The 22689-nt window shown below is 38.8% G+C and overlaps 1 protein-coding gene across 5 annotated transcripts in view; it reads right to left on the bottom strand.

Moving 5' to 3' along the window:
- IQCE (IQ motif containing E) overlaps positions 1 to 22689 on the bottom strand; it is an 89032-nt gene that overhangs the window by 38521 nt on the left and 27822 nt on the right. For 4 of the 5 annotated variants that reach the window (XM_069084780.1, XM_069084779.1, XM_069084782.1 and 1 more), the window contains 7 exons: positions 14203 to 14316; positions 11633 to 11683; positions 10162 to 10232; positions 4662 to 4734; positions 4298 to 4347; positions 2295 to 2458; positions 1247 to 1302 (listed from right to left, as the gene is read on the bottom strand). In XM_069084780.1, the coding sequence (XP_068940881.1) occupies positions 1247 to 1302; positions 2295 to 2458; positions 4298 to 4347; positions 4662 to 4734; positions 10162 to 10232; positions 11633 to 11683; positions 14203 to 14316 (579 nt within the window). The remainder of the gene's footprint in view (positions 1 to 1246; positions 1303 to 2294; positions 2459 to 4297; positions 4348 to 4661; positions 4735 to 10161; positions 10233 to 11632; positions 11684 to 14202; positions 14317 to 22689) is intronic. The other variant, XM_069084781.1, reaches the window with a different exon arrangement.

Here is a 22689-nt window from a genome sequence, read left to right as displayed (position 1 = left end):
AATTTAAGAAATCTAGGTTTGAATCCTGGCTCCGTGACTATAGTAAATCACTTAACTTTCCTGAGTCTTAATTATTTCTTCATCTTAAAATGAAGGTAATATTTGTGTTATCTTTTCACAGGGGCTATTGTTAGGAAAACACTTTATATATGTGAAACGGTTATGCAAATGTGGACTATTAATACCAAGAAATATAGGTATATAGAAAGGGATATAAAGTAAAGAAAACATAATTAAAATAACATTACACACTATAACTATATGAAAACAAAAACTACGCAACTTAAGAAGTGCATCAATGCCTGGCATGTAGTAGGTATTTAAGAAATGCCTATTTATTGATTAAAAAGAAACTAGAAGAATGAGAAGGGGAAGCTAAGCCCTGGATTTTCCTTCTTCTACCACCCCAAAACAGAGAACAGAACACAAGAAAGACCAAAAGGAATCATAGATAAACAGGATAGCTTTGAAAGCTAAGTATTAAATTTGTTATTTTTTAAAACTTTACACAATAGAGTTTTGCAATTTCATGTACAATCTTTTTCTGTTCTAATAATATATGTGGAAATGCTCATTTTATTTGGCATTTGTTAGTTTCAAGATCTTAAAAATTAAATGAAAATGTTTAAAAAGAGAGATGAGAGGCCACAGAGTAAATAAATTATTGTTAATAATGTGCTAGAGTGGCAGCCTTGGAAGCAGGAAGAGCTAGGTTCAAGTCCTACTACTCAAGACAAGGTTTCTGTGTGACTCCCTGTAAGTCACTTAATCCACTCAGTGTTCCTGGTGACTAACTCTCTCTCTCTCTCTCTTTTTTTCTGGAGGTAACTGTGGTTAAGTGACTTGCCCGGATTCACATAGCTAGTTAAGTGTCTGAGGCTGGATTTGAACTCAGGTCCTCCTGAATCCAGATCCAGTGTTCTGTCCACTGAGCCACCGGGCTGTCCTGTTCCTAGTAACTCTCTATGCTGCAGAACAGTGGTTGATCTCCAATTACTAAAGCTTCCTCACTGAGAGTTCCCTGCACTAATTAAATCAATGGTCTGGATCACATAAAAAAAAAAAAACAATTTGTTAAGAAGGCTAATATCTCATTCGTTGGCTAGTTTTTAAAAAATAATTTTAAAAATATGGTCATGTCACTTTAAAATTTTTAAACAGTTTAAATTGAAGCAAAAATTAAATATAAATATACAAATACAAAATAAACTTTTTAAACTATTTTAAAAATAATTATGTCACTCACCTTTTCCAACTCTGAGATTCGTCTCATTAGCCTTTGTTTACTCCATTCACTATAACCTAAAGGGAACGACAATGCCTTTAATAGACAATAAATCAGCATTTATTAAACATATACTATATACCAGGCATTGTGTCAGATAGTAAGCATATAAAGTCAAAACTGCCAGTCCTTCCAGGGAGGGCAGCACATACATCAATAAGCGTATACAAAATAAATAGGAGGTCTGAGCGGGGAAAGGAAAGGAGCGGCACCAAAAGGGCCATCAAGAGAGGCTTCATATTGAAGACGGTGAAGAAGCAGAGTTCTGAATGAAACCCAGGATGCTAAAAGGTACAGCACATTACAGGTATGGGTCACAGTCAGAACAATGACACAGAGATGGGACGTGGGATGAAGAAAGGAATAACAAACAGAACCACCCATATAAAGGGGCGAAATACAACAAACTTTCAGAAGTTGATATAGAAGGTGGGATAAGGGGGAAGGAAATAAGCATTTATGTACACTTACTATGTGCCAGGAGCTATGCTAAGAGTTCTGCGAATATTATCTCACTGGATCCTCACAACAACCCTAGGAGGTAGGTGATATTATTATCCCCATTTTGCAGTTGAGGAAACTGAGGCAAACAAAGGTTAAATGATTTGTCCAAGATCACACAAGTCAGTAAATATCTGAAGCTGGATTTGAACTCCAGTCTCCTTGACTCCAGGTCCAGTGGCACCAGTGACCTCTATAACACTGAAACCCTGAATTACCACTCCTAGACCATGCTAAAATTCAGAGGGTATTTTTCAAGTTACGTCAAGGTTGATTTGCCTAATGGTAAGTAGGCAGACTCATATTAATCGCATACTTTGACTTTTCAAAGGATCTCCCCGTAGCTTTGCAGCCATGTTTCACATGCTAGTGACATGCCACCTAAGCCGTGTGGCCAGGAAGAGCGGGGGCTGGAACTCCCGTGGCCTCCTTGCCCCTCGTGGAAAAGCTGAAGTTAAATCTCCCTTTCTTGGTAAACGCTCTTGTAGATGGTATTTGCGGAGGATACCTTTTGCTTTGTTAGAAATAGGGGAATTGCTTAGCACCCGGTCCAGATCTTCTTTCAAGCTTTGGTTCTCCTCCTGAAGTTCCTGAACATTCCTGGACAAGTGTAGGACAGTAGCACTCAATTTCTTTTGCCTCTTCTGAGTTGACTTCTTGTCGGTTGGGGACCTATATGCAAAACAGATCAAAAAGTGAAATAGTTCAATGATAAACAAATGATTTCTGAACAGATACAATAAAGGTCATAAATCAGGAGAAGAGATTATATCTTTCTCTTCACAAACCATTCAAACTAAAATTAACCAATTAGATATTCCTTTCAATGATAAACCTTTTTAAAGTATAGGATACTTTTTTAAAAAATCAAAGATAAGTAACTCTCTTGCTCCATATTCAAAGAGAAATCTTGTTAATGCTAAAATACAGGGAGCTAGGAAAGTGGTAGGGAGAGAAACGCCATGTTTGAAAACACTTTGGTGAGTCCAAAGCTATGCTGTTCAGTCATTTTTTAGTTGGGTCCAACTCTTCGTGATCCCATTTGGGATTTTCTTGGCAAAGATACTGAAGTGGTTTGTCATTTCCTTCTCCAGTGCATTTTACAGATGAGGAACTGAGGCAAACAGGGTTAACTGACTTGCCTAGGGTCACACGGTCTGAGGCCAGATTTGAACTCATGAAGAGGAGTCTCCTTGACTTCAGGCCCAGCACTCTCTCCACTGTGCCACTTCACTGCCCCCAACGCCACAGTGTTCCTCTTAAAGTTCTACCTTTCTTTGAAACTTTCTGATTTGCCTGTTTTTACTATAGTTAATATTAAGAATCCTGAAGTTCTAAAAATCTAATCTCAATATAAGGTGGAACCAGATAACATGGAAACAGTGCTCCAAATGGTGGCAAGGAGGGAGAAGCTGAAATCAAATCAATGATCCAAAAATGTGACAATCACAGCAATAAAGTAGAAGAAATCTGTAAGACAGAACCTTTGATAACTAATATCTCATCCACTGGACCATGAGAGAGGGCTTCTGCCTGGCATTTTAAGTCCTTCCCAGTCTGGTTCCAGCTTATCTTTCCAGGCTTAGTGCCCAGGACTCTATGCCATCTACTCTTATGTTACAAGCAATCTGCCCCTACCTGGAATACACTTCCTTGTCATCTGCAACTTGTACAATTGATCCCTAGCTTCCGTCAAGGTTCATCTCGGGTGCCACATCCGACTAGAGGTCTATCCACAGCCTCCCAGCTGCTAGTGAACATTCTGTACGCACCTATTGGTATTCCTACTGTTCGCCTATCTCCCACAAATGGAAACCTTTTGAAGGCAGTAACTGTTCCATCTTTATGTTCCCAGGATCTAGTACAATGCCTGGCATGTAACAAGCACTTAATACATACTTGTTGGATGAATGAACAGCATGTCTGATGTTCTTCTGGATAAAGTAAATTGAGAGAAGTTAAAGTGGAAGAATAAAACTGCACTGAGATGGCAGCTTAGGTGATGTAGCGGGAAAAGCACTGGACTTGCATTCAGATCTAGGTTTTAGTCCCAGCTCTAACACTTAGCTGTGTGACCACAGCCAAGCCACTTAACCTCTCTGACACTCGAGTCTCCTCATTTATGCAATGAAGACATGATACGCTTAACTCACAGAGCTACTGAAAGAAAAGTTCTTTGCGAACCTTAGTGCATTAAATGAAAGTATTGTTAATAACAAGACAGGTATAGTTTAAAAATTAGCATCTATAATGCAGAGCTGGCTAAACATACTATCAACAATTAACAAACTAATTATGAGAATCATCTCTGAGATCTAAGAAGCTCAGATGCCTAGATGTGAGAGGCCTAACTCTAACTATTCTTTTATTTTTTTTTTAAAGGAAAGGTGTTTCAAGGTGCTTCAAAGAAAGGGACATGCAAAGTTCCTAGGTGATCAGTTTCTTTGTTATAACAGTTTAAATAATGTGAATCAGTATACAAAATATGTGCCCCCAAGGAGACTAACATACTTCTTTCCTGCAGTTTCAGTATTTGCCAAGAGAACCTGGAGACGATGGATCTGTAAAATACCAAAGTTAGAATGCATTTTTAAAAGCACATCACTAGCATGGAAAAGAGCCTCCTTTGAGGACACCTCCACTAGAATTCTGAGCATTGCTGAGGACCAAGATGAACCAAAGTGTGACATTATGTTTTCACCTAAAAGTCGTGACAAAGTAAGAGCACACAGTCCTGGCAATACTGACCTCAACAGCAAGACTCTAGCTTATAAAATCCCTTCAGTTTTATTTATTGTAATTAAAATATTGCTTTCTGTCCATGTTCTATAATTTCCCTCTCCCTTGATAATACATTAGGAAAAAAGCTTAATACCTCCTCATAATAAGTCTCCATGGCGATCCTCATTTCTTCCAAATTAGTCATCTTTATATCTGTCTGAAGTTTACTGAAAATCCAAACAAAAAGTTAGCACGGAGGTCCTGGCATTGCAAAGATCAGCCCAATCTGCTGATGGTCTCACTACATCTTAAAAGAACAGGACTGGGAAAACGAGCTGAGTTTGGCTCCCAGCTTTGTCATGGTTTAGCTTTATGATCAGGGGCAAAAGACTCAGCTTCCTTCTCTTGTGACTGGAAATTGGGATGTTGGGAGGATATTGTGTTTTGTTAAGTATTAAGAATAATTATGCTGAGTATTAAGGGTAAGTAAACCATCTAACCATTCTGTAGAGCAATTTGAATCGATGCCTAAAGGGCTATAAAACTGTGCATACCCTTTGATCCAGCAAAAATAGGTCTGTATCCCAAAAAGATTTTTCAAAAGAGGGAAAAAATACCAAAATACTTATAGCAGTTCTTTTAGTGGTGGAAAAGAACTGGAAATTGACGGGATCTGTTGTGGTATATGATAGTAGTAGAATACTATTGTGTTATAAGAAATTATAAGAAGGATGCTTTCCAAAAAACCTGAGATTTACATGAACTGATACAGAGTAAAATGAGCAGAACCAGGAGAACCCTCTACACAGTAACAGAGATATTGAATAATGAAGAGTGAATGACTTAGCTGTTCTCAGTAATACAATGATCCAAGACAATTTCAAAGGACTTACGATGAAAAATGCTATCCACCTCCAGAGAAAGAACTGATAGAGTCTGAATGCAGAGTGAAGCATACTATTTTTCACTTTCTTTATTTGTGTGTGTGTTTTCTTTTACAACATGACAAATATGGAACTATGTTTTGCATGATTGCACATGTATCACCTATATCAAAATGGTAACTGCCTCAGGGAGAGAGAAGAGGAAGGAGGGAAGGAGAGAATTTGGAACTCAAAATCTTAAAGAATGAATGTCAAAAATTGTTTTTACATGCAATTGGGGAAAAAAAATAAAGTAATATTATTTTTAAAAGAATTAAGTAAGAAGTTGAAAATATTGGTATCCCTAAGATACCTGAAGCAATTTTGAAGACAAATATCAGTATGTGGGGGAAAAAAGAACTTTTACCTTCAAAGGGTGGGGAAAATGATAATCACTACTAGGTTTATACTGCAGAGATATAAAAGGAGGACAAGAATAACCTCTAAGCACAAAAATATTTAAAGCAACGTTTTGTAGTAGCAAAGAATCATAAACAAAGTGACCATCAACTGAGGAATGGTTGAACAAATTTTGATATGTGAATAGAATGGAATATTATTACACATTAATAAATAACAAAAAGGATGGTTCTCTAAGAAACATGAAAAGACTTTTATGAACTGATGCAGAGTAAAGTGAGCAGAACCAGAAGAACAAATTATACTAAAATAACATTGTAAAAACAAACAATTTCAAAAGATTTAAGGACTTCTTCTAATGAACATAATGATCAACCATTATTCCAGAGGTCAAATGATTAAGTCTGCTACCTACCTCTTAACAGAGAAGTTATGGGTTCCATACACAGAATGAGACACATTTATGGATATGGTCAATATGGCCGTTTGTTTTGCTTGCTTATGTGAGTTTATTACAAGGGCTTTGCTTTTCTGTCTTTTCTTTTCTTTTTAATTTCTTAATATAAAAAATTCTTACAGAAACTACATTTTAAAATTAACAAGCATTTATTTTCTCTCCTCACCTATGCCTCCCTACCCCCCAAAAAAGGACACAAGTGCAGTCACAAACCTGCTCCTAGCCTGAGTTCACTTAGAAAGCTTGTAAGATGGCATTTTAAAAGCCACCAGAGAGTGGAGCCAACCTTTTTCAACTAATGGCTAGGCTCCCCTTCAAAGCCAATCAGAGCTTTTTCCCATTTTGTAAAGAGACGAAAGGGCATTATGTCTTTTTGCTTAGTTCACCTCATTATCTAATTCTTTCTGGGATTCTATCTTGGGTTGGGGATTGGTCAGGGACCAACTTCCCCTATTTATAAAATCTTTCACTGGACTCTGCCATCTTCTCAAGCTATTATGTTAGATCTCATTTCCTTTTCAAAGCCAAGTTAGAGAGAGCTGTCTACTCAATCCGGCTACTAGGTATTTAACTCAAGGAGAACAAAGGCATTGGGAAAGGTCTCATACATCACAATATTTATAGCAACACTTTCAGCACAAAAAACCCCAAAACAAACAAAACTGGAAACATAACAGGCAGATGCTCCATAATTAGGGAATGACTATGCAAATCATGCGATAGCAAAAAGAGAGAGTGCAACAGGAAACAATGTATCAATATGAACATAATGGATTATTATTGTGCCACAAGAAACTGAATATGAAAAATTCAGAAAAACATGAAAAGACCTGTCCTGGGAAAAGAATATACAACAATGATTATAATAATATAAATGAACAAGCAGCCAAAGTTTGATTAATTGTAATGACTTCTCTTCAGGTTTGGAAAACTAATGATGAAACACATCTCCCTCCTCTCAGAAGACTGGTAGAAGATTATAGAATGTTGTATACCTATCAGTCTCAGTGGCTATGTTTATTGGTTTCGTTTTAGTGTTTTTCTTTTCTACAAGGGAGGGTTCCATATAGAGGTGAAGGTGGGATATGGCATAAAAACAAAATGAAACACTAAAACTTTTTTTTTTTAAGCCACCTATTCTTTTTACCTTCATTTCTTTACTTCCCACTCACTTCTCACTTCTCACTTCTGCAATGTGGCTTCCATCACCACTATTTCACTGAAAGTGTTCTCTTCAATATTATGATTGCTCTCTTAAATGCTAAAGCTAATGGCCTTTTCTCAGTCATCCTTTGTTGACCCTGCCATAGCTTTTAACCTGGGTTGATCAGCCCTCCTCCTATATATTCTCTTTTCTTTTGGATTTTGTGAAAATGCTTTTTCTTGGTTCTCCTATTTGTTTAACCACTGTCAGTCTTCTTTTCTGGCTCAACATTCATATCCTGCCTCCTAACCCTGATGGGGTTCTGTCTTGGTCTCTTCTCTCCCTACATCCTCTCTCAATGACCTCTTCAGCTCACACAGATTCAGTAATCATTCTAGACATCAAGTGTTAATCTCTCTCCTGAATTTTTCAGCCCTATACTGTTAACTGCCTCTGGACCTCTCCACCTGAATGTCCTACAGACATCTCAGACTCAACATGGAACTCATCAAAAAACAAACTCACTACTTTCCCTAAAAAGCCATCCCTTCTCCAAACTTCCCTATTTCTATTAAGGCTACTAACACATAATTCTAGATACCCAGGTTTGCAATCTTGGAGTTCTCTATTATTCCCTCACTATCCATATCCAATCACTTATCAAGTCTTGTTAATTCTGTACTCACGTTGTCTATTTTGGGTTCATACTTACATATGTATATGCTGTTTCTCCCAATAGAATGTAAGTGTCTTGAGGGCAGTGATTAATGTCTGTTTTTATATCCTCTTCACCTTGTGTAGTGCCTGGCACCTAACAGACTACACTTACCAAATACTTGATTGATCTCTTGCATCTCTCCCCTACTCTCTACTCATAAGGTCACCACCCTAGTCCAGTCCCTCATCTGAAATCTTACAACTACATCCTAACTAGCCTCTAAAATTCTAATATCCCCCCTCTCAATTCAGCTTCTACACGAATGCCAAAATAATCTGACCATATCACTCCCTTGCTCAAGAGTCTTCCCTGTTCCTTCCTTTCTTCGTTCCTTCCTTTTAGACTACTTCAAACCATAGTGACCAAAGGTGCACTGATTATGAAACACATAAACCACACAAGGTTGACCCCAAGTGCCAGAGATACGTGATGAACTGTTATTCTGGCAACAGCTTCCAAGTGACTTGAAACTGATCCAGTTAATGAGGCGGGTGGATAAAGGTGGAGTGTAAAGATAGAGAGTAGTAGAGGATACAATAACTGGCCCTGCAGGTCCCTGAGTGATTCACTCAAGCAGAGGCCATGCCAAAACCAAAACAGTGGTTGAACAAGACTGGACAAAGCTCACCAATGAAGCCCAAGCTAAACATGCTATCTGTCAGACCATTGTTTGGTATTATTCTTCCCTGTAAATCTGGTAGCCCCAAGTCCACTGCTCAAGGATGCTGACCTGGGGACTGGTACTTAAATTTAGAACTCAAAAGGGCCAGACAGTATATTACTGCAATTGTAGAGTATATACGGGTCAGTATACTGGATTAGATGGAGGAGAGCACACAGAAAAAAGAAGGAATATGGAGTCTGTTATAAGTAAATGTACTATGTGTAACTCAAGGACTGTGTATAATATTAGATGTCTCATGACCTCTATACCTCAATAATTACATGTAACTCTACTGTATATGACCTACAGAGTCTTATCTGTAAATGGGACAGGTATTGGATGTTATGGGAAGGGATTACACATTTTCAGGATGCTAAGTAAGTAGCATAGCAGATAGAGTGCTAGGCCTAGAGTCAGAAAGACAGGAGTTCAAATCTGACCTCAGTCACTCCTGCTTTGTGACCCTGTGCAAGTCCCTTGTTTGCCTCAGTTTTTTCAACTGTAAAATGGGGATAATAATTGCATCTACCTTGCACAGTTGCTGTGAAGATCAAATGAGATCTCTGTAAAGCACTTAGTGCCTGGCACATAGTAGGCTCTATAAGAATGCTTACTCCCTTCCCTCCCTTTCCTTCAACTGGAATATTCAAGGTAGCAGGCAAGTAGCATAAGGAGTAGGTGGAACCTCATTTACTCTTGTGTGATAGGGACTCTCAGGGTACTTGCATAAGAGGGACTACTTCTAAAAGGACCCATGAGAACTAAGGAGAAGAATGCCACACAGGGACACCACGCTACACGCTATGGTGAGGATCAATGCATCCATGTTGTACCCAAAGAGAATATGCTTGTGTTTTGTTTTGTTGGGGTAATTTTGGTCAGATTAAATAAAAGCCTCTTCCATTTTTGTCTTGTTAGCCTAAAGGCTTGCAGGGTGGGTCAGGGCACTGATGAAAGACTAGAAAGAGCCAGATAGTGAAATCCCCATGGTTTCCCTGGGTAGGATCACAAGCTAGGGAGATATCAGAAATAAATTACATACTGAAGTTCGCTAGGTTTTTCTTGGGGAGACAGGAGGCAGAAAATGCTTTGTGAAAGGCACCTTCTCCCAAATTGTATCCAGGTGTTCAGGTCAAGAGAGATACTCTGACATTAAGAATTGATAAGTACACAACCTTTCTGGTTAGGAAGTGAGATGAGGGTAAAGATAGAATTGGGAACAGGGTCAGAGAGATTCTTAGGGTGGAAAATCAAGCTGGAGGCTGAGAAAACTTCATGAAAGATAATTTCGATAACAATGTGAGCTAAATATAGCCCCTTCTAATGGTATAGATGATTCTCAAAATTCCTCCCAGCCCCAAAAGAGCCCAATGCAAAACTCTCCATACGTGATAGTATTGTCCTTTTCCTTGCACTGCTGTTCCAACTTGATAATCCTCTGTTTTAGTCCATTAATGACCTGCCAAAAGAATATAAACACATCAAGCCCAGAGGTTTCCGATATTCCTATTCCATCAGTCTTCTCCTGAAATTTGGTCTTTTTTATTCTCTCTTTATAGTGTAACATTTAAGCAAAGATACTGCAGACAGCCACCAAAACAGAAATGAAATCCTAAATGTGTTTATCATTATTACTAAGAGAATATATGGAAACAGGATAATTGATTAAAAAAAATTTAAGGTAGCTACAGTTTTTGGAGATTATTTATTAGACCATCCTGCTTGTAGCTGCCAAATAAAAGGAACAACTCTTAATGATTTTTCTTTTCACCATTTTCAGATTTGGAAGAGAAAACATAATGGCTATTAGTTTACCTGAAAAGTATTCCCTGAAAGGGTGCTGGGTAAAGTCCAGTTGTCTTAAATATTTTAAAAGTAAGCATTACTGATGCCTCTGATTTTTAAATCACAATCATTCCTGAATACGCCTCATCACCACCAACACCACCACCACCAAATAAGCCCTTCTTTTGTTACAAAGAAAAACAGCCAAAAAAACCCAACAGGCACAGTAACTGTGTCTGATAGCATATGAATACTCCACTCCAATAGAACCCCACCTCTCTCCTCATTTGCCTTAAATATTAAAAACACAACTTGCAACTATGTGAATGCCATGCGCTGTGTTATTAGTATCAATTTTGGAAATAACAACTACTTTTTCCTTAAACAATATCCTTTCAATAGCCTCTCACCCATATTAGGAGGGCACTGACTAGTCTGTCATGATAAGTACCTCAGAGGAATCAACTTTACAACAAAGAATAGATACCTACAGAAAGACCATGGAAGGAATGTCTCCCTATGACAACTTTCCATCTAAGAGTCTTTCCTCAGGGTTCTGACTGTACTTCAGATATTCAAGTATCATTAACTGTCAGGCCTAAAATCCTTCTCCTGTGACAAGAGTTAAGGCCTATAACAATTTCAAAGTATTCTGGCATAATTATTCTCAAAATAATGTAGGAGGAGTGGAAAACATCACTTCCAAGGTTAAGAGTGCTACCTCCTGCATTTACCACAAATTTTCCTGGAGCTTCTGACCATTCTATAGCCAACTCCTAGGTAGTGGTTGAGGAATAAGAAGCTCACAGCACAGAAGGAAACAGCAGGGGTTGTTCTTTTGTCCCTAGGGTCCAGAACCCATGGGACTGTGAAATTAATTCTCTCCATATGTTATTGAAAGAAAAGGTTTTCTTGGGCAAAGACTATTCACATATATTTTGAATGAGTACCTCAGTGCTTTCCTCCACATCTATCATTGTAATCTCTTTAAGGAAGGAATAGCTCTCATCTGAATTGGCATTTTAATAAGGTTTCAATAGGAAAGTTATTTGCCTTCCTGGAGATCACACTTACCCAGCCAGTACCAGGCCTTTTGTCAACCATACTCCGGGCAAATTCACAGCCCTGTAGCAAAAAAATAATATATTTTTTAAAAATAGTCTGTGCAATTCAAATTTTATTGATTTTTTAAAATTTCACCTAATCCGAGGAATAGAAATTTATGGTTCCCTCCATCTTAGGGGTTTACACATCAGTGAAGAACTGAACCGTGAGTTAAGTAAATGAGCCCAGTTACTGTTGCCCCTGGGCAAGTCCTACAGTATTGGTAGATGCACAGGGGTGTACAAGAACCAGTCTGGGCTTTCATAACCCATGTCTCCATACTACCAGTCCTACAGGACAGCAACTATCTGCTGACTTTTTGTACTTGGTTATAACTATAGATTATCCCATTTCCATTGCAGGCTCAACCTAGCTCTTTAATTGATCTAATTCTGTGTATTACCCTCTAGCCGCCCTGATCCACAGCTTATTCCACTGGATAAACCATTCAGTTTATTTACATGATTATGAACTTTTGGCACTTCTACCAATCAAGAATGCCATTTTATCTGCTCATCCCATAATCATCTCTCTTTCCCCTGATTCCAGGATAACAATGCAGAAAGCCAAGTCACTAAGGACTGTTGGCACACCATTTCCAAGGATCATAGATTTAGATCTGAATTAGCTAAAGTGGTGGCTCCAAAAGAAAGGGCCAATGCTTTTAGGTATAATTGGATGAAATAAAATTTGAAAATTCCAGTTTGCAAGGTAAGATGGAAATACTAAAAGGGAAACACTGAAGGCATCCACAGTACCTAACCAGTTAAGTAAGTCCCTGGGGAAATCCAAAAGGTAGGTTGAAGAACTTGTAGGTGAGATCACAGGACTTTCCCACCAACCAAGCATTAGTCTGATTCCTATCCTGTGTTTACTGATCATGCTGCCTGGCATTCTTGATGGGAATCAGTGACTTACTTAAAGAGGTTCAATGGTTGTATGACAAAGATTCCACAGAGCTCTTTGAGGGCCCACTGTGGCCTAAGGTTGCAAACCAATAGATCTAATAGCTCTAACAAGAATGGGATTTGGTGGGGACAGCCTTCAGGATGTAAACCAAGATCTCAAATAGAACAGAGCTGCCCGGACAAAGCAATCTAAACAAGTCCTTGTGGATGCCCAGGAATATTTGGCTACTTTACTCTAGAGCCCCTCTAGCATCCAGAGAGGGGATCTATCCCTCTAATATTCACTTATGTCAGTATGTTCTGTATGGTTCTGCCACAATGGGCTGGTTAAACATGGTAAACCATGATTAAACATATGGAAGATTTTTCATCTGGCTATCCAAGCCTTTTGGTGGTCAAACCTCAATTCAACTGACAAACCTCACAATGGGGTCCAAATGAAGCCACTTCTTATATCTCCCCAATCATGACTGAGAGTGTCTCTGGCTTTCATCATGGATTTTCCCCTGTCCCAAGCCCAGGTCTTCATTGTGGTGGTAGTAGACACTCTACAAGTAGCACTGGGTAATGGATAAGTGTTGGATTCAAGTCCAGAAAAATTTGGGTTCCAATCCTGCCTCAAACACTTAGTAGCTATGCAACCTTAGACAGCCACATGTTCTCAGATTTCACATCTGTAAAATGAAGGTACTGGAATCAAGAGCCTCTAAGGTCCCTTTCAGTTCCAAATCTATGATCTTTTGCTACAACTATCATTACGGCACACTTTATCCACTATGTTGGATCTCCACTGCAACAAAGACCGCGTACCTACTCTTTCAGGAAATCTTTTACTTAGATCACCTTCTCACATGCAGTAGGCCATGAGCTTCAGTTTGTCACACATCTGGGCAACACTCTTCTGGACAGTCCTCTGAGTAAAAGTACATCATTCCACTATGTAGCTATTTCTTAAACCGAATGAATAAATTGTAACCTAGAGTAATAATCCACCACACATCTAGAACACTGTTGTGCCCAACGATTCTATGCATGCTGCCACTCAGAACACATTCTTCTGCACCATCTACTGGTTTCATTTCATTTCTGGTACTTTCCTTCACTCACACTCTCATACCACATATCCTGTTTTCCTTGCCTGCCCATGGTCAATAGCTACTGTGAAGAGTAAGAAGATGCTCAAAGGAAACTTCCTAATGACCATCCCTTATCAGAAGTTAAAGATAGGGTATTGTGAAGGACACCATAGTTCCAAGTGGCAGGTTCTATAGCTTTTCTATTGACTCTCCCCTAAATGAATGCAGCATCATTCCAAAAATTCCAGGAGGACATGGGCAGTCATCTGCTCAGGCCACAGCAATCCTGGTATGGGGTACGTGGCTAAGAGGATGAGTGCTGGACTCATGATGACTGGCAGAATGGGCAGGCTATAGATCAGAGGACTACAAATGGAAATCTGCCCAGCACATCCATACAAATGAGTTTGTTTAGGCCTTTCAATGACAGTAGTCATCTAAGTCCTAACCTAACCTAGTCCTGAGCTATGCATCTGAATACTCTCAAGTTTTAATCTGTGTGATTAATGGCTCTGAATGCTCCTCGAATTACAACAATAAGGACTACACAACTTACTCGATTAGGATCCAGGAGGTGTTCAATCTGCCGATCCTTTCTACTGTTTTCTTCTTCTAATCGTCGAAGCTTTGTTTTCATAAAATCCACATCACCTTTTTGAGAGTGTAATGACTAAAAGGAAAAAAATCTACAGGTTTTTTTTTTTAATATACCTCACAGTCAAATACAAAGATATATTGTTTTTCAGCCTTATCCATAGTCCTAGGTTTGGGTTGGACAGTTCAATTCCCTAGTGCTCGGGAAGTCAAATTTCGATTTGATCCAATTCATTAAGCATTTACTAACTGCCCAGTATGTGAGATAAAGACAAAAATGAAAGTCACTATCCTCAAGGAGCTTACATTCTACTGGGCAAAATAATATGTACACATATAAACACACACATTTTATATACGCACACACACAAGATATGTATAAGAAATTTAAATAATTTGGTGTTAGTAGCTGGGAGAATAAGGAAAGGCCTCATCTTAGCATATGAATTGTTCATAAAGCTGAAATAAGAAGGGAGGGCATTTTCAACATATAGGGGGACAGTGTCAGCAAAAGTGTAAGGAGAGGGAATGTCTTGTGTGAGAAAGTGGAAGATGGACAGTTTGGTTAGATGGCAGAATTTGTGCAGAGCATTCTTCTATGATAAACCTGAAAGATAAGTTAGATCTAGGTAGGGGAGTGCTGGTAAATGTTTAACAACCAGCTCTCTAAAAAAACGTATGCAAGAAACACTTTAACATTTAATTTGTATTATTAAAACATTTTCTCCACGTTCTTAAATTCAGGCAGTCACCACCAACAACAAACAATCCTTGATTTGTATCATTTGCCAATTTCTGAGATGTAAATACTCACACTGAAAATTTAACAATCAGTTCTCATGAATCAGTATGAACTAGCTCCAGTACACTCCTGGGTCCAGGTTGCAAAGGACTCTCAATAGCAAAAAGAGGAGTCTGAATTTGATCCCGCAAGTGATAAGGAACCCCTGGTGTTTACTAATCAGAAGAGTAACACAATCAAACCTATCCTTCAGGTATATCACTGTGGCAGAGGTGCCAAGAATGAATTGGAAAGGGGAGAGACTCAAGGCAGAGAGATCAATCAGGAGGCTATTCAATAGTATAGAGGAGAGACAATGAGGGAATGAATTAGAATCACCCACATATAAGTTAATTATTACCTTAAAACAGAAAATTTCTGTTTAGTGATCAAATTAGCCTGTAAATGCATATAGTGTGACAAAAAGAGGCTGAATAATAAGTTGTGGATGGTTCAATACAACTCATCACAGCCAATGGAAATACAATTGAGAAGCGTGTCCTACGGACACTGGGCTAGAAGCATCTTCTTCATTGCTTAAGCAGAATGCTAGAGAGGATAAGATAGTATGATTAAATGCAAATAATTGTAGAGATGGATGTAAATCAGAGATGTCAAACTAGCTGCCCATAGATACCTGAACCACATGAAAATATAATTGAGAAATGTTTAATAAAATGAATAAAAATATAACACAATATAGATAATGTTAATTTGTGGTTTTCAAAGCCAGTATGTAGCCCCAATCTGCTTCCATTTGAGTCTGATAGCACTGATATAAATGACTCAAAAATGACTGTTTAAAAAGAAAAAAAAATGTTCAAACAGTAAAACTTCTGCATTGATGCTCTAACATTCAGTCAAAAACATCTGAACAAAAATTCTCTTTTGTCTAAAATCAGATGTCTGTGGGAATTTTATTTTTCCTGTTGCTCCTAATTCTGCCCTCTGAGCCAAAAAGGACGAGTATAAACTCTTTTATCCATGACAGTCTTTTAAATACTTGAAGCCAGTTATCCCATCTCTCTTCAATCTCTTTTCTAGGATAAATGCTTCTCTTTTCCTCAAACTGTTCTTGTATGGCCTGGTTTTGAGGTTCCTCGCTATATTGGTAGTTTTTCTTTGGATGCATTCCAGTTGGTCAATCTCCTTCCTAAAATGTGGTACCCAGTACTTAGTAAAACAGTATCCCATGTTATATAGTAGAATCCTCACATCCTGAGTTCAACAGCACCAACCCATACGTGAAACCTTTCTTATCTCCACAGACACCAATACACTTCCTCTCAAAAGGATCTTACATTTATTTTGAACATACTAATTTTGTTCATTTGTTCAATTGTGTCTGACCCATTGTGACCCCACAGACCATAGCACACAAGATCCTCCTATTCTCCACCATCACCTAAAGTCTGCCCAAAGTTCAAATTTGTTGCTTCCATGACACTATCTACCTCATTCTCGGCTATCTTCTCCTTTTGCCTTCAGTTCTGTCTTCTCACTATGTAGCCAAAGTATTTAAGCCTCAGCTTCAGTATTTATCCTTGCAATGAGTAGTCTAAATTAATTTCTTTAAGTACTTACTGATTTGATCTCCTTGCTGTCCAACAGTCTCTCAAGAGTCTACTCTAGCACCGCAATTCAAAAATATAGATTCTGTAGTGCTCAGCTTTCCTTATAGTCCAACTCTCATAGCCATATACTACTACCAGAAAATTCAAAGGACTGGGGGTCAGAGTCAAGATGGCGGAGTAGAAACAGGACTTCCGCGTCCCTCCGGCTTCCACATCCTCCAATTCACATAAAAAAAAATGACTAGACAAACTTTGGAGCTACAGAACACACAAAATGACACAGAGAAGCTAACCTCCCACTGAAGGCAGCCCAGCATGCTGGCAGGAAAGGACCAGAGCAGCGTGCTGTGAGCTAAGCCCAGCCCTGCGTGAGCTGGAAGTTTTAGTCTCAGGGCGGCCTGACCAGTTACAGATCACCAGCAGCTGTGGAAGTTTCCAGAATTATCAACCCACAGATACCAAAGACAAAGTGAGAGGTCAGTGCAGACTTTGCAGGAATAGGGAGTTCAGGAGTGTGATCCGGCCTTTGCTCCCAGGGTGAGAAGCTACTGAGGCTCTGTGGCCACTGCTTCAGAGCTCCTGGCCTGCAGATTGTAGGGGGACCAAGCCAGGAGCCTGAGGGGTAATAGCTCTTGCTCTAACCTGCGTGGATCTGGATCGCTGTCCAGCGTGGAGGTCCTGGGGTGCGTGACCAGTTTGCCAGAGCATGTTGAGGCTTCAGAGAGGGCACCCAACTAATAGCTCTGGTAGCTGCGAAAACCCCAGCCATTTGGGACAAAGCTCACCATTCTGGCAGCAGAGTTCTATTGTGGCAAAAGGCTCAAAAGTCAAGTAATTGAGTGGCAACATGACCAAGCAAAGGAAGCAAAGCAAACAAAGCAACCCGACTCTAGATTCCTTTTTTGGGGACAAAAAGGATCAAATTATGGAACAGGAGGAAGACAATGAAGTCAGAACTCCTACACCAAAAGCTTCCAAGAAAAATATGAACTGGTTATAGGCCAGAGAGGAGCTTAAGAAGGATTTTGAAAACCAAATAAGAGAAGTGGAGGAAAAATTGAGAAGAGAAATGAGAACGATGAAAGAAAAATTATAAAATGAGAGTCAACAACCTGACTGAAGAAAATAACACCTTAAAAAATAGACTAACTCAGATGGCAAAAGAGGCTCAAAAAGCCAATGAGAAGAAGAATGACTTAAAAAGCTGAATTTGCCAGATGGAAAAAATAATCTCAAAAGCTCACTAAAGAGAATCATTCCTTCAGAATTAGATTGGAGCAAATGGAAGGTAGTGACTTTATGAGAAATCAAGGTACTACTAAATAGATCCAAATACATAAAAAAAAGGCAATGTGAAATATTTCATTGGGAAAACCACTGACCTGGAAAATAGATCCAGTAGAGATAATTTAAAAATTATGGACTACCTGAAAGTCATAATCAAAAAAAGAACCTAGAAATCATCCTTCAAGAAATTCTCAAAGAAAATTGCCCTGATATTTCAGATCCAGAAGGCAAAAGAGGGGTTGAAAGAATCCATCGATCACCTCCTGAAAAGGATTCCAAAAAGAAAACTCCTAGGAATATTATAGCCAGGTTCTGGAGTTCCCAGATAAAGGAGAAAATATTATAGGTAGCCAAGAAGAAACAATTTGAATATTGTGGAAACACAATCAGGATAACCCAGAATCTGGCAGCTTCTACATTGAGGGATCAAAGGGCTTAGAATATGATATTCCGGAGGTCAAAGGAGCTGGGATTAAGACCAAGAATCACCTACCCAGAAAAACTGAGTATCATGTTTCAGGGGAAAATATGGTCATTCTATGAAACAGAGGACTTTCAAGCATTCTTGATGAAAAAACCAGAGTTGAATAGAAAATTTGACATTCAGATACAAGAAGCAAGAGAAGCATGAGAAGGTAAACAGGGAAAAGAAACCATAAGGAACTTACCAAAGTTGAACTATTTATATTCCTACATGGAAAAATTATAATTGTAACTTATGAAACTTTTCTCAGTATGAGAATAGTTGACGGGAATAGAAATGTATATATGTCTATATAGGAAGGTATATGGGTATATGAATACATATGTGAGTGTGTGTATATATGTGTACAGGTATACACAGACAGAGGGCAAAGGACCAATTGAATAGGAAGGGATGATACTTAAAAGGTGAAATTAAGAGGTGAGAGAGGAATATAATGAGAGGAGATGGGGAGAGACAGAATGAGGTAAATTATCTCATATAGAAGAGGGAAAGGAAAACTGTTACAATGGAGGGGAAGAACAGGAAGGCAAAAGGGAATGAGTCAACCTTATTCTCATTGAATTTGGCTTAGGGAGAGAATGACATACACACTAAATAGGGTATCTCACCCTACAGGAGAGTAGAGAAAAGGGGATGAGAGAGGGGATAATGGAAGGGAGGACAGACTGGGGGGGGGGAAGAGGAAAGTTGGAAGCACCCACTTTTGAAAAGGGACAGGATCAAAGCAGAGAATAGAACAAGTGGGGGGTGGGATAGGATGGAGGGAAATATAGTCGTCTTTCACAATATATGCACTATGGAAATGTTTTATTTAGCTACACATGTACAACCTATAATGAATTGCTTATCTTTCCAGTACGGATGGGTGACAAGGGAGGAAGGGAAAGAATCTGGAATTCTATGTCTTAAAATCAAATTAAAAAAAAATATATATATATATACTATTATTATTATTACTTTACATGCAACTGGGAAATAAGATATACAGGCACTGGGGCATAGAGATACACTGTGCCCTACTGGAAAGTCAGAGGGGAAATGGAAGAAAATATGGGGGGGGGAGAGCAGATTTGGGGAGGGATATTCAGTGGGATCACTATTTTGGGGTGATGGGTAGGGGGAAAATGGGGAGAAAATTTGTAACTCAAAATCTTATGGAAATGAATGATGTAAACTAAAAAATAATTTAAAAAAAGAGAAAATTCAAAGCTTTATATAGACCTTTGTCAGCATAACAATGTCTTTCCTCTTTTTTATGCTGTCCAGATTTTCCACAGCTTTTCTTCCAAAAGAGGAAGTGTCTTTTAATTTCATGACTGCAATTGATGTCTGCAGCGATCTTTGAGTTCAAGAATATAAAAAGCTGCTACTGTTTTCATTTCTTCTCCCTCTATTTGCCAAGAAGTGATAAGACCAGTCACCATGACCTTAGTTTTTTAATGGTAAGCTTCAAGCCAACTTTCATAATCTCCTCTTTCCCCCTCATCAAGAGGCTTCTTAATTCTTTACTTTCTGCCATCAGAGTGGTATTGTATACATATCTGAGAGTGTTGATATTTCTCCCTGCAACCTTAATTCCAGCTTTTCATCCATTCAGTCTGGCATTGCATATGATGCACTCTGCATATAAGTTAAAATAAATAAGGTAATATGCAGCCTTGTTGTACTCCTTTCCCAATCTCAAACCAATCAGCTGTTCCATATTTGATTCTGTTGTTTCTTGATTTGCATACAAGTTCCTCAGGAAACAAGTAAGGTGGTCTGGTACTCCTTTCTCTTTAAGTATTTACCACATTTTGTTGTGAGTCACATAGTCAAAGGTTTTAGTGTAGTTAATGAAGTAGATGTTTTTCTGGAACTCCCTTGCTTTCTTCATGATCCAGTGAATGTGGGCAATTTGGTTTCTAGTTCCTGCGCCTCTTCAAAATCCAATCTGCACTTCTGGTAATTCTTGGTTCACATACTGCTGAAACCTAGCTTGCAGAATCTTAAGTACAACCTTGCTGATGACTGAAATGAGTGCAATTGTTCAGTAATTTGAACATTTTTTGACATTGCCCTTCTTTAGGACTGGGACGTAAACGGATCTTTTCCAGTCTAGTGGCCACTGCTGAGTTTTCCAAATTTGCTAGCATACTGATTACAGCACTTTAACATCATCTTTTAGGATTTTAAATAGCTCAACTGGAATTCTATCACCTCCACTAGCCTTTCTCGTTAGCAGTGCTTCCTAAAACCCACTTGACTTCATTTTCTAGGACGTATGACTCTTGATCAGTAACCATACCATCGTGGTTATTGGTGATGTTGAAATCTTTCTGGCATACTTTTGTATATTCTTAATCTCTTTTACTTTGTTAAGTCCCTCCTATTTTTGTCTTTCAGAATGCCCATTTTTTGCATGAAACATTCCCTTGGTATCTCTAATTTTCTTGAAGAGACCTTGTTTTTCCCAGTCTATTGTTTTCTTTTATTTCTTCTGCATTGTTCACTTAAAAAAAGCCTCATCTCTTCCTGTGACTGTTTGGAAGTCTGCGTTCAGTTGCATATTTTTCCTTTCCCCCTTTCCCTTTTACTTTCCTCAGCTGTTTGGAAAGCCTCATCATTCATTTTGATTTCTTGCTCTTCTTTTGGATATTTTGTTGTCGCCGCTGCTGCCGCTTCCTGTACAATATTGTGAACCTCTATTCATAGCTCTTTCTTCAATTTGTCTGAATTCTGTGATAAGTTCATATTTTGAGCCACAGAAAGTTCCAGGTCTTGTTTTAACTGACTGTATAGAGCTTCTTCACCTTTGGTTGAAAATTATATAATCAATCTATTTTTTGATATTGATCATATGGTGATATCCATGTATAGAATCACCTTCTGGGTTGTTGAAAAAGAGTGTTTGCTATGGACCAGTGAATCTTGACAAGTTCAGAGAGGGAAGATATTGAATTTTTTTTTAAAGAAATGTTGTGTTTGAGATGCTTGATTGTACATCTAAGTGGAACAGGTCATTGGTGATAGGGGATTAGAGCTCAGGAAAAAGATATGAGTTGCACCACCAATGGAGAAAAGTGTAGGGAGAGAAGAGGGCCCAGGACAGTCCCCGGGGGCAAACCCAATATGCACAGTAGACAAGGCATAGATAATGATCCAGAAAATGAGAGGGAAAAGTAATGGAGAGACAGCATTAATGAGGAGGGATGATGAACAATGCATGTGCCTCAGGGAGATTCAAGAAGGATGAGAATTGAGTAAAAATCTTTTAATCTGGTAATTAAGAGTTTTTTGGTCATCTTGGAGAGTGTAGTTTCAACTGAGTGGCAGGGTCAAAAGCTAGGAATACAAGGGATTAAGAAGTGGGATAAGAAAAGGAGATGGTGTGATACAGTAGCAGTAAGAGTAGATCTCAAGTCAGAAGATCTTAGTTTGAGTTCTCACTTTGCCACATACTATCTTGAGCAAGTCATCTGACTTTTCTGGACCACAGTTTCCTTATCTGTAAAATGAGGGTCTTGGACTATATTATCTCTAATCTCCCTTCCAGCTTTTAATCTATGATCCTGGGGTGTCTAGGTGGCACAGTGAATAGAGCACTGGCCCTGGAGTCAGGAAGATTTGAATTCAAATCCAGCCTCAGACACTTTACACTTACTAGCTGTGTGACCTTGGGCAAGTCATTTAACCCCAATTGCCTGATCAAAAAAACAATCTATGATCCTACTTGTTCGAGGCAGAGGTAACAAATTCAGACAACTTTATATAGGCATTTGACTGTAAAAAGAGAGAATTATGGGACAACAGCTTGAGGGCAGAGCAGGGTCAACGAAGGATGAGGAGATATGGACTTGTTGGCAGGTATCAGGGAAGAATTAGTGCATAAAAAATGACTGAAAATTAAAAAGATAAAGGGAATGATTGATGGAGCAAATGACTAGAGGTGGGAGCGGAGGGGATAAAAGGGTAAATATTGGTAAGAAGGACTACCACTACTCTTCCTTTGAGACTAAACCAAAAATACAAAAATTTGTTGTTCAGCTGTTTCAGCTGTGTCCAACTCTTTGTGACCCCATTTGGGGTTTTCTTAGCAAAGATACTAGAGTGATTTGCCATTTTCGCCTCTGGATCATTTCATCATTTCCCAGGAGGAGCTGAGGTAAACAGGGTTAAAATGACTTTCCCGGGGTAACACAGCTAGTAAGTGTCTGAGGTTGGATTTGAACTCAGGTCTCCCTGACTCCAGGTCCAGCTCTATCCATTGTGCCACCTAGCTGCCCTGAACTTAGGAGAATGAGTCTTTCTAACTTTCACCTGTCACTCTATCCATTGCAC

The sequence above is a fragment of the Petaurus breviceps genome, unplaced genomic scaffold, assembly GCF_028583685.1.
Source record: "Petaurus breviceps papuanus isolate PSGF00001 unplaced genomic scaffold, PetGlider_PUasm1.0 175, whole genome shotgun sequence".
NCBI lineage: Eukaryota > Metazoa > Chordata > Mammalia > Diprotodontia > Petauridae > Petaurus > Petaurus breviceps.
Note: the sequence above shows the minus strand (reverse complement) of the source record. Positions and strands in the feature narration are given on the sequence as shown.